The sequence below is a fragment of the Anastrepha ludens genome, chromosome 4 (genome assembly GCF_028408465.1).
Source record: "Anastrepha ludens isolate Willacy chromosome 4, idAnaLude1.1, whole genome shotgun sequence".
Taxonomy (NCBI): Eukaryota; Metazoa; Arthropoda; class Insecta; order Diptera; family Tephritidae; genus Anastrepha; species Anastrepha ludens.
Window position 1 is genome coordinate 49,128,914 of NC_071500.1, and position 16,946 is coordinate 49,145,859.

A 16,946-nucleotide genomic window follows, 5' to 3' on the forward strand; every position below is an offset into this window, starting at 1 on the left:
CAGGAATTCTGAGAGAGGCCATAAGTTGAACTCCTTTGTGAGATATCTGACTGCCAAGGGACCCAGGCTTTTCAACATCAGCATCTTAAGTCAATCAGGTCCAATGGCTTTAGAAGCTTTTGCGTTTCGTTTGGCTCCCCGAACTTTATCGCAGGAGAAATTAAGTGGCGTACGGTTGTTTGAGAAATTCTCCAGCTATCTAGTGGCACAATACTTGGACGTATCGACCAGAGGATGCAAAATAAATTGCCGGCTAAAACAACTAGAGCATTTCTTTGGGTCTGACGAAGTGCAACTGCTTAAGGTGCTTGCCACCTGATCGTTGTGTTCCGTTGGATTACATGGAGACCTTAGGGTGGATCAGAGCTTACTGGCACCTGTGGTGAAGTTGCAGTACTTCAAGTACTCCTCCCATTTGGTCCTCTTATGCTGTGTGACTAGTTGCGGAATTTGGGCGCATGTCCCGGATCCTTCCAGCTGGAGTAAAGCGAGCCGTAGCAGCAGCCATCATCTTGTGGAATGCGCGTTCGCCTGCGCGCACATCGGTGGGTAGGGTTTAGAGCGGCGAAGGTGTCCTCGTTGAATTCTGCGAAGCCGAATTAGCTTTGTTAAAGTTAATATAGATTCGGTGATTCGTAGAAACAAAGTTGGCAGGTCTCTCAATCGAGACGATAATGGGCAAATGAGCACAGAGATAGCACAGATCGTCAGTTTATGCTATTGATCAGACCAGCGCTAGCAATTTTTAAGTTAAGCGCGATGCGGTTATTGCCCACTACCCTGTTGGGGGCACTGCGCTTTCTATTGCGTTGTTGCAGCGTGGACAGAACGAAGTGTCCTCCATGTGAAAACGATGAAGGTACTCCGCTCAATATTTGGGTTAAATAGTGGTCTACGTCTCCGTGCCTTCTGGTCACCCATTCGCTAATTTTGGGGATAAGTCAATAGGTCCAACGTCCGTTAACAAACAACTCCCATCAGCTTTGCCACTTTTCAAACGAATGCAGGCGTTCTGCAGCTTTCGCTGCCTATGTTCTGAAGAATTCTTGTAAGAGCGTCGTCGACTGCCCTCTTACGACAGTATTTTATGGCCACCGTGTTCCTCAGATCTGGCCCCCCTGTGACTTTTTCTTGTTCCAGAAACTGAAGAGACCCATGAAAGGACGACGCTACGCTACGATTGACGCGATAAAGACGGCGTCGAAGGAGGAGCCGAAAAAGATAAAAAAATGATTTTTCGAAGTGCTTCGAAGATTGAGAAAAACGTTGGCACTAGTGCATAATATCTCATGGGGATTAATATACTTTGAAGGGGACAAAATATATATTAATGAATAAATAATAATTTTTGAAAAAACACAAAGTTCGCGATACTTTTTGAACACACCTCGTATGCCAGACAGGAGCGCCGTATAAAATTTGGTTTTTCACCACGCCTGCTAGAAGTAGAAGTCGCCGTTGCTTTGGCCTGCGCACGCTCAGTGCTGCTAGAGTCGCTGATGCTTTTTCGGTCGCATACTCCAGGTGTATTTAAAATAATAGCCTCCCGTCTATCATTATTCCCATAATAACTACTGCGATATCGTCAGAAAACCCGATATGTTGGCACCATTAGTATATTGAGGCCCAGAACACCATCGTACATGAAGGTCCATAGTAATGGTCCACGCACAGAACATTGGGGGCGCCTCCTGACCCCTATAACTCTTCCTGCCTGCTACTGTATCGGAATTCAGTACGCGTTTCCGAAGTAGCTTCGTACAATTGCTCGCAGGAGAGGGGATACCTGCCGTAGCGGAATGGGTTGGTGTGTGACTTCAATTCGGAATTCTGAGAGAATGTCGGTTTGAATCTCGGTGAAACACCAAAATTAAGAAAAACTTTTTTCTAATAGCGGTCGCCCCTCGGCAGTCAATGGCAAACCTCCGAGTGTATTTCTGCTATGAAAAAGCTGTTCATAATAAATATCTTCCGTTCGGAGTTGGCTTAAAACTGAAGGTCCCTCCATTTTGTGAAATAACAGCAAAACGCAAACCACAAATAAAGGGTGATTTTTTAAGAGCTATAGGAAAGTTTTTCATAAAACACACGTAAAATTCAGAAACATTCATGAAATTTTTAAGATTATTTCATGCAAATGTTGACCGCGACTGCACTTCAAATGGTCCATCCGCTTAGTCCAATTTTGGCATACTCTTTCCAATGTTTCGGCCGGTATCTCACATATAAATGCTTTAATGTTGTCTTCCAATGCGTTAATTGAAGCAGACTTTAATATACATGAATTTTAACATAGCCCCACAAGAAATAATCTAAAGGCGTTACATCGCAAGATCTGGGTGGCCCATTGACAGGTCCCGAACGTGAAATAAAATGTTCACCTAACTCGCCTCTCAACAAGTCCTGAAACCACATGTCATGCAAGTCAAGCTCTTGCATTTTGGGCAAAAAAAAGTTGGACATAATTTCACGGTAGCGCTCACCATTCACAGTTACGTTACGATTTGCAGCTTCTTTGAAGAAGTACGGTCCAATGATACTTCCAGCTCATAAACCGCACCAAACTGTGACCTTTTCTGAATACATTGGTAGCTCTTGCAATTCTTCTCTGGCTGCTACCCATTGACGCTGAACACAATTTTTCGATAAAAAAGTGGATATTCGGCCAACTTTCCAAGAGCCCATTCACCAAAAATTCTGCGTGGCGGTAGGTCGTTCGGCTTCAAGTCTTGCACCAGCTGTATTTTGAAAGGCTTCACACCTAAATCCTTTCGCAAAATTTTCCACGTTGTTGAGTAACAGAGGCCCAATTGCTGCGAACGGCGACGAATCGATAATTGATGGTCATCATTAACACTGGCCGATACAGCTGCGATATTTTCTTCAGTTCGCACTCTACGTAAGCGTGTTGGTGATTTGATGTCCAATAATGTAAATAATTTGGTCTTAAATTTAGTCACAATAGCTCGAATAGCCGCTTCAGTGGGTCGATTAAACTGACCATAAAATGGAAGAAGCGCACGATAAACTTTCTTTACAGAACACGCATTTTTATAATAAAATTCAATGATTCGCAAGCGTTGTTCGTATGTAAGACGATTCATGGTTAAACTATAGACCGAACTGAAGATGTTTGACAGTGAAACAAAACACGAAGACCCGATTTACACGAGGAGACATCTGGAAGGGAAACATTTTGTTCGGAGGCGAAGGACGGTCGGGGAAGAGAGAAGGGATTTTGTCTCCCGTACTCGGCGACACGCTTTGCTCTTCTTATTCGTATTTCCAATCTTTCCAATTTTTGACAGTTGCTTCATTCGTTTTTTTCTTTTGTGGGAGAAGGTTCTGAGTTATGTGTTGGTTTTCAAGCAAACGGAAGATAACAAAGATGACAAACATCGGAACACTGCTTGGGAAATGCACGATTATTTTTGCTAGAAAAGTAGGTATAATTTAAAATATATTATGGGGCATGTTTATGTTGAATTCTAATTTTCCTCGCATTTCTAGTTACTCAAGTTAATTTTAAGTTAATTATTTACATATGAAGTATTTTTAATTTAATTTTTTTTATTCAAGTATAAGAATTTATAAATATATTTCAATAAAAAAACAACAAATTATTTATTATTTAACCAGTTTGCATTTTTCATTCATATATTTAAGAAACTGTTGTCGAACGCTCTCTGCTTTACATGTAAGCGCGTGCTAGAATACATCCGAACCAGACGATGCTAAAGTGTTAAATGTCAAAATGTCGCGGAAACATTTTTGCCCGTGTGAACGCGAATGAAACTTCAAAAGAGAATTTCCAGTGTCTCCCTTCCAGATGTCTCCTCGTGTAAATCGGGTCGAAACGTGCGTCAGCTGTTTAAGGGGTTATACGCAGTTATGAAGCAAATAAAAGACGGGTTGTCAAGGATTTATCCTGAAGAAACTTCAGAATATTTTAATTTGAAAATTTTTGGCGGTTATAAAAGCATCCTTCAAGAACGTAACAAAATTTTTTATTTATGAAGATGTTGATTATAGAGCGCGCTGCAGGCGATTTCTGGAACCTCCTTTAAAAAAAGACGATTTACGGTGTACATCGTAACTCAGGATTGGATTATCTGAAATCAAAAAACCAAACAAATTTTGTTAATATATTAGATTATCTAGTAATTAATCGTTCGGCTAATCAAAATAGTGAATTTTCACAAAATGGCAGCTTTTAAAAGAAATGATTTCGATTTTTACGTTAAAATTTGGCCGTAAATTGATTATAAAATGGAAAATAAGTATCAGATTTACAAAAGGAACGATTAATTACTAGAAAATGTATCTTAAAAGATTGAGTTAAAACGGTTGACCGATCAAACAAGCCGTTTTCGAGATATCGTGTACACCGACTTGAAAAATGCCGTTTTGAAAAAAACACGTTTAAAGTTTCAATACCTACCTTAAAACGTGCCGAGGCATCTCTACATATTTAGGTATAACTCCGAAAGTATTGCTTAGATCTACTTCAAATTTCGTGCGAATACTTTTGAATATATGTACATTACAAAAATGCAATAAAAAAAAATCGATTTTTTTGAAAGTCATAACTGCGTATAACCCCTTAAACCAACTGTTTAAAAAGATAATAGCTAAAAAAGCGCCCGTTAGGAGGAGGAGATTGGCCAAACACCGAACAAGGGTCCACGCGCAATTATATAATATATAGATATAAATATACAATTATATATATATACAAACATGTATATATTTTTATATATATATAAATATATATGGCGATACTCTGATCTTGTCCAGTGCACCAAGATGCCTGCGGTGTGGAATGCATTTTTTACATCCAGAGTTACTACTAAGTAGTAATCTTTGGAACCTTCGAGCCATACGGCACCACTTATCACCTAATGTGCAATTTTTGTGACAGTATTCACAGCCTCAAGGTGAACCCTACTTTTCTGGAACCAAACTGATTGTCTAAATCTGTCGACTTCCGGGTTCGATCTGGTTCTCGAGGCGACTGTAAATAATTCGCTTCAGTACTTTAGCTAGACGGTTCCATGGGAGGTTTGCCGGATTTGGGTCGTAGAACAAGCCTTTGTAGCTTCCTTATCGTTGGAGACGTTCCCTCCGCTAGGCATATATTAAATAAGTGTTCTGAATGCAAAAATTTAGGTGCAACAAATTAGAAGCCTATAAGTAGATACATTTCTCCCCTTTCTGTACCAATCAAAAATAATTTCTATATTTCTTACCCCAGCGCGATAGTAGACAAGAATATTATTACTTTGTCAACTACTGTTTATTTATAATAGTTTAACATGTAGATTGGCATTGATAAGTATAAGTATGTAAATATTGGGTGAAGTAAAATGTTTGCTTTATTTCGATGAGTACCAGAACACAATCATTGGAGTCACCGCTGTGCTGTTACATAATAAAATGATTTCATGAACAACACAAATATTTTTAGCTGCATGTATCTCCGACGTGGAGGAACTAAATAATTAATTAATATATATGGAACTATTCATTTTTTATCTTTATTTTTGACCGCTATAATACTTAGGTAGCCTTACTAATGAAAAAATTGTCAAGTCACTTTCTATCAAGCATAATGCCACTCTCAAATCACCGTACAGTATGACCCGAGGGCGCACTAAAAACATCTAGCGGACAACATTATAAACTTTCTCTTCATCTACCTAAATAGCCAAAAATAAATACTCTACTTGAATCTTTAAATCTTCATTACCTTTCTTACTATTTTCCTCATTCCACGGAAATATTTTCGAAGCTTTACCCAAAATAACTCCAACACGAAACACAAAATACTCAATGAAATTAGCACACCCATTCCCATGAATACCACACGTAAGTCCTCCAATTTCAGTGGGACGAAAAGAGGCTGCTTATTGTGATCTTCCAATGAAAGCACGTCCATTTCCAATAACTCTACGAAGCTGTGACGCATCCAATAGTTTATCAACCCAGCTTCCTGTAGTTTTAAAATGAATTTATTTAAACTTCGACGATATACGGAATTCTTTTGCAGGGGCAATGCCAATGGCACATTTCTTCCCAAACATATGTCTGAAAACCGAAAAAGAGGTCTTGAGAAATACTTTTGTTGCTCATCGTATATGGACCACATATCGGAGACTGGAAATGCATAACTAGTATCTAATGTGTCTCGTAGCAATAGTAGCTCTGTATAATTACTGGAGTATGTGAAATTTTGAAGGTATTCAACAAATTCTTTATTAAGCTTCAACCAGTGTGTGGTAATATTTGACACTGCCACTTTGATACCGCGTGCTAATAAGTCATCAATAGTCCTTGACACGGACTCTATGGGTGGGTCTACACGGAAACTTTGCAAGTAAGTACTGTAAGCGGTACCTAGAATGACACCAGCCAACGAGATGATAACGCACATGACCCTATGAATGGTTGAAATGGACTTTCTTGTCCAAAATGGCATGCCTACTAGACCTTGAACCACCGATACATTGACAAAGTTCTCGATAATTGGTTGATGCTGTTGAGGCTGCCTGTGAGACATTCGTGCCCAAATGAAAGATATCAATACTACACTGATGCAGAACAAAATAACGACCCACTTGCCTATTATACTGTAATAAAAAGTATATGGTGCCATAGGTTTTTCCACTGGTACCATAAAACACCAACTCTTACGGAGCACCACAGAAGTGCAACTAAATATATTATTACCAATTCCTATGGGTGCAAGCATACCAATGTCTGTCTCGTTGTTTTCAAAAGCTTGACGCATTCTGGTAACAGTAAAAACTTCATTTCTAAAAGAAAATGGAAATTTGATTGTGGCGTTATGATGATGTGCATATTCCGTTAAAGCTCTGCCCATGTATCCACTAAGCATCTTTGGTCCTTGCTTGGGTGTGTAGTTGTAAAACTGTGGATGCCATGCATTGTCCATTACAAGTAAAGGATGTCCATGCATCGTTTTTAGATGTTTGGGAAAAAGATCTCGATAGAATGGTTGGAATGTTCGTTTAACAGTTTTCTGAATGGGAAATATTTGCAAAGTCCAGTAGCTCCGTTCTCTCACCGCCATATGAGGCTGCAAGGCGATGACGTTTATAGCGCGCTCTTTGGCACAAAATGTAAGAATCGTCGCAACATATGCCTCATTGGCTGTGTCATCAAGGAGAAGTATGATCCGACTCTGGATATTCCAGTGCAAACGTTGCCACAATGTTTGTAATAATTGCTCATCTCTCGGCTTGTGTTGGCTAAGTTGCACAATGCTAAGTATTTTGCTGTTGAAGTGATCCCTAAAACGATCGATGGGCGTACGGTTGTCGATGTTGATGACGGCTGTTGTTGGATTTTGAGTGCGAAGTGTGTGCAAGATGAGTGGAACATTTAAGTGGGTGCAGCTGGGTGTTCCGCAATTTGTGCTCCCGATACTCGTATATACGAATGTTCTAATTTCGTGCTCAGAAGCTTCAACTACGCAAATGTCTTTGACAACTTCGGCGAATTGTTGAAAAATAGGTGATAGCTCGATCAAACTGAGCAGCGCAGTTAGATTGCGAAAGAGTTCCATGTTTTGTTGAACTTTGGATGTTTGTCGTTTATATGTTTGAATTAAAAACTTTCGTTATTCGAACCGTTTCGGTTGGATTTGATTATTAAACTGTTTTCGTTGTTAAACTAGTGAATTCAACTATCCATGGAAGAGTTAATATTTTTGTTTTTATGACACAAGTGTTTGTTTTATTGCTGCCATTTTCACACTTTCAACTTAATTAAAACCATTTCCCTGGCGACATTTTATTTGCGCTTTAGGTGTTAGAAATGGTTGAAGTACCAACCTGGCACTCCTGAATTAGCTAAGAACGCCGTTTTGATACCTGTTTGAGACCTCCCACGGGCAAGTATCAACAGCGAGGCGGACTTATTGATGTAATGGAGAAGTTTATGGCGTTAGGTAGGCAGACTGCGCCAGGCTGTCTAAGAAATTAACACCCAGTGATCTTAATCGCCCACCTACCAAATCCGGGCATTTGCAGAGAAAGTGCTCGACAGTCTCCTTCTCTGAAAGGTTCACAACTTCTGCAACGAAGGGTAAAAACAGCTATGAGCTTGGAAATTGAATAGCGGGAAGTCTCTACCACCTTCTTGGTCCTCGGTCTATTGTACCGAGTCCAAATAGCACATGAAGAAATGGGGCTCCATCTGCTCTGCACTTTTCTCAGAAATAAGTTGTGCAGTTCCCTTTTAACAGACAGTCTCTGAGACTAATTCAGTCAGTCCGCTTGCTGACAAGCTCATCAGCAATTTCATTTCTCTCTATGTTCCTATGTATATATCCTATAACCTCCGGTTAGTGTGCCCGTTTACGTGACCTCCAGTATTGAGCGAGTGCATTCCATTTCTATGTTTGGAATGCCTTTTTGGAACGATGACCAAACCTTCTGAAACAGCTCCGGGTTGGAACAAGTTTTGATCTATGTCGACGTTCAGCCTGACTGTAGAGCCAGATTTAAGAAATAGCGAACGGAGTGCTCAGGATACTTGGCGACCCCCAGTTTTATCTAGCCTTACTTGTGTACACGGAACTCTATGCAGGTATCTCTTTTGTCCGACACGTGGAACCAGAAATGAACAAAAATTAAAAAAACAATAAAACAAAAAATTCAGGTGGCTCTGATTACTGCTTCAGTCTCGAATGCACCAGAAGTCAGACCACCAGTGACAGGAAGAAGAGAGGGCGTTAGCGATAGAGCTGTATGATTACTGCAGGAGGCATTGTGGGAAAGGAGGACTTAGAAAACCGGCCTCCAATTATTTCACGGCGGGTATTGTGGGCTTGACTAGCCAGACCACATTCCACCCCAACACTAGTCACAGGACGGGAGATGGCACCTGCTTTAAGGTTTAACCGGCATGTAGTCATTGAAAGACGAGATAATAAAAAACAGGTTGCAAATACAGACAAACCGTCACTCGAAGCAGGTCTATATGGAAAGGTGGCGGCCGTCAGGGTCTAAGTTAAGAGATCTGTTAAAAGATTGAATGGGCAAAGGGGCTCCAAAAATACAAATATCGGCTGAGAACCCAGAGGAAGGGGGCACTAAAATACCAAAAAGAGGTGACCATAAGTACCCGTGTTTTAGCGAAGTGGTAAATGTTGACGGTAGGTACTGGCCATCTTTGACAGAGCAGAGGAAAAAGGGACTACCAACAAGGAGATTGGAGAACGGTTAAGACGAACCTCCTCCACTCTGCCACGATAACGGCTGCTACTAAGGTAGGACGAAACTCACCGCTTGTCAGGACAATAAGTTAGCTCAGCTTTACAGGTTGGCCGTAACTAAAATCGGTGAGGTTTGGCCGGGAGCAAACTCAAAGCAGTCATTAGGGAAGAAATTCCAAACAGACCAAGAGCTCGAGTATGGATCCTGGCTAAGCCGACGGAGCGAAAAAAATTAAGCAGATCTCTAGTCCATGCAACGGTTACCTGCCAACATATAACTGGAAGGTAGGGAGAAACGAGGAGCCAGTAGAAGGTAGAAGCAGGTGTTGTTGCATTTCAACGCCGAAATACTCGCCCCATTGCCAAAAAAAGGTTGGAAGGTCTGATTTGGTTTCGTTGACCGCTCGGGTTTACCGAAATGACGAGCCAGTTCTAGAACTTCTCAGAGAAGAAAGCGATAGAGCTGACTCAACAGTGGTGATGAAGAAGCAGCCAGTACTCGGACGATTCGGAGAGGCTTAACGGTGTAGGGCTGTTGTTCAACAAAGATGATATTCTCGTTAACGGTACCGAAGGGGAGGAGATCGCTGAGGAAGGCGTCGAAACGGGCAGATTCAAATGAAACTTACCCAAATAAGCCTCTACCATTCTAGGCTCACGTCTGCGAATATTTCTGTCCGCTTGGCTGCTGGTGGTCATGATGTAGCCCTCATCCAAGAGCCGTGGATCAATGTCAACAAAATCTACGGTTTTGGGAGTGAAGGGTTTTATATTGATTGCCAGTCAACATATGGGTAAGACTCGTACTTGTATACTAGCAAGAGATAATACAAATATCTTCTTGCTTCCACAGCTCCGCTTATATGGCCCGCGAAAATGGCGGCCTGCCAGAGAGGAGGGGGTGCTGGTTATCTCTCACGATGCAAATGCTCACAATAAATTGTTGGGGACTACAAAAACTAATGGCAGAAGTGAGTCATTATTAGACTTTAGATTTTAGAAAATAAACTTCGTGTCTTGAATTTAAGCTTGAGATCATAATGACTCTGCTAATAAAGGAGGGCAATCAAAACTAGGAAATGAAGTGGTTTGGAAATGAGAAGATCAAATGAGCTATTAGCACTTTTTGTTCGTTACTGTCATTGCTAGAAGCAGCTTGAATAAGGGCTATGTATGCAGCAGGAACCGGCATAAGCGCCCCTCTAGTTTTAAGTCATATATAAAGAAATTGTTTTGATAGTTTATCCTTATTGAAAATACTTTTTGTTATCCCTACAGGCATTCTTTCTTTGTTATTCCTACAGGCATTCTTTATAAATAACTGTACAAACATCCGATTTCTGTAACCATACAAAAATAAGCTTTGCATGTACATACATATAATACTGTACTCATATTTATTTTTCTATATGCCGTCTGCATACTGTATTTTTCGTTAAGATAACGGCGCCTGCTTGGCAGATTCGAAGTTATAAGTCAACGTAGAGAAAACGCATTGCATCATTCCTACTATATAAGAAGATTTTGGAATCGAATCTAATCTTGCTACTCTGATCGAGATTATACTTGCCAGAAGAATGGTAACTGCAAGACTAGGGGGAGGGGTTCTCTCCCATATCCTCTGGGTTTTGGCAATGAACTTTTTTCTGCTCGCCTAAAGAGAGGGGCTTGCCACGTCACAGCTTAGCAATCGGTGAAGCCGTCATTGCAGCGTAACTAAATCAGCTGTTAAATATTAATCACGTATTAATGTCACGTGCTAGATACGAAGTTGCATTCGGATCGAAATATGAGCGCCGATTTATTCTGAAATCAATGTGCACTAACGAGAAACTTCATTAGACCCATAGTGTGCACAGAGCTGAAGTTTTCCAACTTATTGTAGGAAGAATTGCCTACCTAAATATAGGGTGGGCCATGTAAAATTTGCTTTTTGAATCGGCTATAAAAAAAAACCAATCAATATTTTTTCAAACTTTTTTTTTTATTTTGAAGATTGAACATTGTCATTTATGAATGAAAAATAATATCGTTTAAATGACTGCCACGACTGGCTTTACAGTAGGCCATTCGATCAACCCAATTTTTAAGCACATTTTCGATTGCTTGGGCTCCAATTTCATGAATGGCAACTTCGATTTCGTGTTTTAAATCACCAATCGTTTCTGGATGGTTTGCATAGCATTTGTCCTTAACGGCTCCCCACAAAAAATAATCCAACGGGCTTAAAAATAATCTAACGGGCTCCGAGGCGTCGAACTGATATCGGAATTATTCGGTTTTCAAAAACGGTAGCCAAAAGTTTGAGTGTAACTTTGGCAGTGTGACAAGTTACACCGTCCTGTTGAAACCAAATGTCGTCCATGTCATCCTCTTCAATTTTTGGAAACAACTTGTTGAGCATGTCACGGTAACGCTCGTCATTTATGTAACCGCGGCTCCTCGCTCATTTTCGAAAAAAAAAAATGGCCCGATGATGCCGGCAGACCGAAAACCGCACCAAACAGTGACTCGTTGTGGATGCATTTGCTTCTCTACAGTAACGTGTGGATTTTCTGAGCGCCAAATCCGACAATTTTGCTTCCTGACGTAGCCACCGATATGAAAATCAGAAAAGAAGAAGAAGACTCACCACTTTGGAAATAGGTTTTCAATATTTCCCAATTTTGTTCAAGCGTATATCGTCCCATTTCGTAAATGTGAAACCTTTAAGTAAATTATGAACACATTTCACATGTGATTTGTGTTACTATTCTCAAAAAATTAGGTGGTTCAAAAAGCAAACGCTATATGGCCCACCCGTTATAATGGATAATCTTAGTCTGGATTAAGCACAGGGCTGTGGCATAGAAGATGCAAATCATCTTTTGCTCCTTTTCGCCTTGACAGCTGCTGCAAAATCCATGTATATGCACGCCAAGCATCCACAGTGCCTGCCTATAAGGCACTCGTAGTTTTGCCATTGCCTGTCGAGGGGTGACCGCTACCACGAAAAACTTTTTCTGCCATTTGGTGTTTCATGCACGGATGTACTAAGTTTGGGTTCAACCAAGAGAGGCTATCCAACTACCTTGGACGAAGAGTAATAAGTATACCAAGTTCCACTGATTTCCATTGTTCAAATATATTGTAATACATTGAGTAAATCGCAAAAGATAAGTCACCGCCCATCTTTCTGCCTTCTTTATTCATTTTTCATGTGTAGATGCATTAAAGTAATGTACACGGGATATGTAGAGTTGTATTTACAAGGTCGAGTTTACGGGAATATATATATATATATATATATATATATATATATGTGACCTGGTCTGTGAAAAGGTACCTTACGTGTCAAAAAATAATTTTTCACTTTTTTGTTGATTCGAATAGTGTGTTGAAGGCTCTTTAAAATGGTGAAAACAAGAAAGTCATAATTTGTTTAAAAATTTGTTAAAAGTAAAAGAAAAAGAAAAGTACAAATACGAAAATACAAAAGCTAACTTATTTTTTAAAACGATTTCTGCGATTTGCATTAACTTTTTCTTATTTATTTATATATAAAAAAAAGTTTTTCACTGCTTCTGTGATTTTATTGATACTGTGATCTATGCTGAAGAAAATAAGCCGAACCGGATTGAAAAATATTAATATTTAAAAAGGTTACAAGGGTTTTTAGAAGTTTAAACTTTAACTGCTGTTTTCTCGAAAACTTATTTTCGCACGTAAGGTACCTTTTCGTAGACCAGGTCACATATGTGTAATTGTCGCGTACACCCTGTTTGGGTGTTTGGCCGATATCCTCCTCTTTTTTGTGGTGTGCGTCTTGATGTTGTTCCACATATGGAGGAACCTACAGTTTCAAGCCGACTCCGAACGGCAGATATTTTTATGAGGAGCTTTTTCATGGCAGAAATACACTTGGAGGTTTACCTTTGCCTGCCGAGGGCCGACCGCTTTTAGAAAAATGTTTTTCTTAATTTTGGTGTTTCACCGAGATTCGAGCCAACGTTCTCTCTGTGATTTCCGAATGGTAATCAAGCACCAACCCATTCGGCTACGGCGGCCGCCAACAGGAATACAAACCTAAAATTAGATACAACAGCAGTGCTTTTCTGGCTTAACAATAGCAATATATACATCGCTAAATTTAAGAGTTAAGCAAAAAAAGAATATTTAGTATATTATTTATTAATTATTTAAAATCCTTTGACGTGAGTATAACCTGGTGAAAAGTCTTTATTATCGGGGAAGAGCTTTAGAGCAAACCTGCCGACTAAAGGTTCCTTTTAAATGAAAGATTTTTTTTTATTTAGTTAGGGCAAATGACTGCCTTCCAACTACCAGGCTAAGACTGAATTGCCCGCCTTCTGATAGAATGGCTTTATTTTATACTTTCTTTTTGTCTTCTCATCAATAAAATATATATATTAATTACAACTAAACATTGTTACAAGTAAAAATCAATAACAAAATTATAAATTCAAAAAAATACTATACAATAAAATTTTGCTTAGGCTGATTTAAATTTTGCTTAGGCAGACTTACTTGACAGTAAGCTATGCTTTTGCTTTGGAGTGAGGTATCATATGACAGAAAAAATGTATTTGGTGTGTGCCATGTGTTTACTTATGTTTTTGGTTTCAAAAAAAAAGGAAAAAGAATTTTGTCATTGAAATTAAAGTGTTTATTTGACAACAATGACATTGACATTGAAATGGTTTCAATAATTTAAGTTTGAGTTCATTTACCTATTAAAAATATATTTAAAGAATTCGAAAGAAGTTTGAAAGTGAAGTGAAGGTACTCTACACTGGGGCTGATTTTAGTTATCGCGGCAAGGCTAGTCGAAGCTGTCTAAACACTTTATGGACAAACCGAATTACTTTGAAATGTAATTACTTTTTCATAGAATTGAAGATATTTTTAATTTTCGCCCAAAATAACTCCAACACGAAACCCAAAATGATCAATGAAATTAGCACACCTATTTCCATGAGTACTACGCGCAAGTCTTCCAATGTAAGTGGCACGAAAATAGGCTGCTTATTTCGATCTTCCAATCAAATTATATCCATTTCCAATAACTCTAGGAAATTGTGACGCATCCAGTAGTTTATCAATGGCTGTTACCATTTCAGGTAGGAATCCACGATGAGTGAAATACTCACAAGGACGCAAGGATCTACAAGTGGGCGGAAATGGTCAGACTGGAAGTAAATATAGAAAAGATGGACTTCTTAGTCTTTTCAAGGAAGTACAAAATTCTTAACTCCCCACCTTCGAGGTTGCGAAGCCATCGACTAAAATGCCTAGGCATTGTTGTAGATGTTACATGTTTAAAGTTTTAGTAATGTCGCGCTAGTTTGAATATGCGAATGATTCATCATTCTCTAATCACAGAATTGATCGTTTTGATCACTATGAATGAAAAATAAAATGAAGAACCATTATAGTACACTGGAGCGGGAACTTAAAACAGTCCTATTTTGCACTTGCAGTAAATAACTGTCGGCGGTACAGCCACATAACCAGACATCCTAATTAAATAGCAACGTATTTTGACATAACAACAAACCCGAAAATTGTATTAGTGTGGAGAAAATATATTTTAAATATGTATGTATGCACATAGATTCACATTACCGAGGACTCACTCATAATTACATTGTGATATGCCCTACACTGGATATGTACTTAAATATGTAGTATCAGTACACATAAAAGAGGTGAAAGTTGTTATACAAGGTGATTCAATAAGGAAGCGGATTTTCTTTTATGAACAATAATAAAAAATAAAATTTGCCGAAATTATTTTGTTTTCCATTTCATAATGTACTTCAGTCGATGGCGTTAATGTATGACATGCAATTTTCGTTAAATGTCCATCACGGCTCCTCAGGTTACACAGGATATCGAAATTTTCCTCGATTATTTATAATGCGAATTATTTCATTCTACAGCTCTCGAATCGTCTTGGGCTTATTGGCATAGGCAATACATATCTCATAGTCACAAAAAAAAAATGTCATAGCTCCAGGGAACTTTCGTCGCAATATGGTCTGCGGTGCGTTGTGCAACAAGGTGTACCATTCTTTGGAAACCACATATTGACCAAGCCCATAGCACGTTCAGGCTATGAAAAGTTTGTTATTATGTCACAATAACGTTTGCCCTTTACCGTTCAGTATAACAGCGTTACGGGCATCATTTTCGAATAAGTACAATCCGATGGCTCCGCTCGACTGGACTGGTTGTGAGCGCATTGTTTCTACTTAAATTCCATGTGCTTTAATACCACAATTTGGTTATTAACGTATCTGTTAAGGTGAAAATGTGTTGACCGACAAAATGTGTTGACTTTATGCGCGAAATGCATAAATCTGTTTTGCAAATCGTCTAAAAAAAGAAACTTAACATGTCACAAATATAAAGTGGCGCAAAAATAATTACCCTATCAGAAGATTTATAATTTTTACAAATGTTGTCGTATGTCAATCATATTTGACACTTGTGAACTGGACGGCTGCAGTATACAACCAAGCAGATCGAAATAAAGATTTCTATCACCCAAATTATTTTGTATTTCTTTAATAAAAAAGTTAAGCAAAAACAAAATTGGATGATTAATTCTGAAGTTGCTCTCACAGATCTGCATGACCCTTGAATCACCCTATAGCAAAGAAATACCATTAATACATACATATGTACCACTTGTATACACAATATATTTATATATATGAATATAAAGGCTTACCACCATATATATGTATATGTATATGAGGTTTTCATGACTTTCTTTCCCTTTCAGCTAATCAGAAGTTCAGTATACTCGTACACAACGCTTAGTGACATTTGGTATGAATATGTATGGAAGTGCAAATGTAAGGATCTAAATATGTGCATATGCATTTGCTTAATACATATATGCCCCAAAGCGTTGTTGTAGTGGAGATGTAACTGCATATATGTGTATGTAGATAACTTGCACGAGTTGATGATTAACAATAGAGTACTTTATTAGCTGGCTTTACTAGCAGAAACACAAAGCATCCAATTATATACCACAAACTCTGTGCACAGCCACAAACAGTAGTAGAGTTTACCTTTCTGAATACCACGCACTTATTTATTTAATTTTGTTTTTGTGCTGCAGAGCCTTTGTATGTTTGCTATAAAAGTAGTAGAGAAAGCGTACGAGTATTTGTTTCTGCGTGAGTTTGGTTGAGTGAGTATCGTGGTTTTTGTTATAATTCTACTTCAGTGCTTTCACTTTAATAATTAGAATAACAAGCAGAGGCTTACTCTCTGACATATACTTGAAGCTATTCATGCATTGCTGATGCCGAATAATTTATTGATCCCCTCTGATGCGCTGCCTATATATTTATATAAATGTATGTTAACTTTAAGTTTAATTATTTGTTAAGGATATTTGCGAAAGAGTAGGTTAAAAAAGTCTCTAACAATGCTGGAAATAAAATTTGTGTTTTAACTCGAGAATAATGAAGGGTAGTAGTAGTATACAGGTACATTTCCACAGTGCAATCGGAATGGGTCTACGCCTTGAGCTAATTTAACTTCATAAAGATATAGGCACTTTATAAGGTTCTCATTGTACCTCTTCTATCGTTCGGCGCGGAAGCTTGGATAATGACAACATCCGACGAGGCATCCCTTGGAATGTTTGAGAGAAAGATACTGCGAAAGATGTTTGGCCCACGTT

At 38.8% G+C, this 16,946-nt stretch overlaps 1 protein-coding gene across 1 annotated transcript in view; it reads right to left on the reverse strand.

Annotated features, from left to right (window-relative positions):
• Nucleotides 1-437: 437 nt before the first annotated feature.
• The window catches only part of LOC128861824 (connectin-like), a 167,695-nt gene continuing 151,186 nt past the window's right edge, over nt 438-16,946 (reverse strand). The window contains exons 4-5 of the mRNA XM_054100199.1: nt 9,871-9,984; nt 438-586 (exon numbers count right to left, since the gene is read on the reverse strand). Of these exons, the coding sequence (XP_053956174.1) occupies nt 438-586; nt 9,871-9,984 (263 nt within the window). The remainder of the gene's footprint in view (nt 587-9,870; nt 9,985-16,946) is intronic.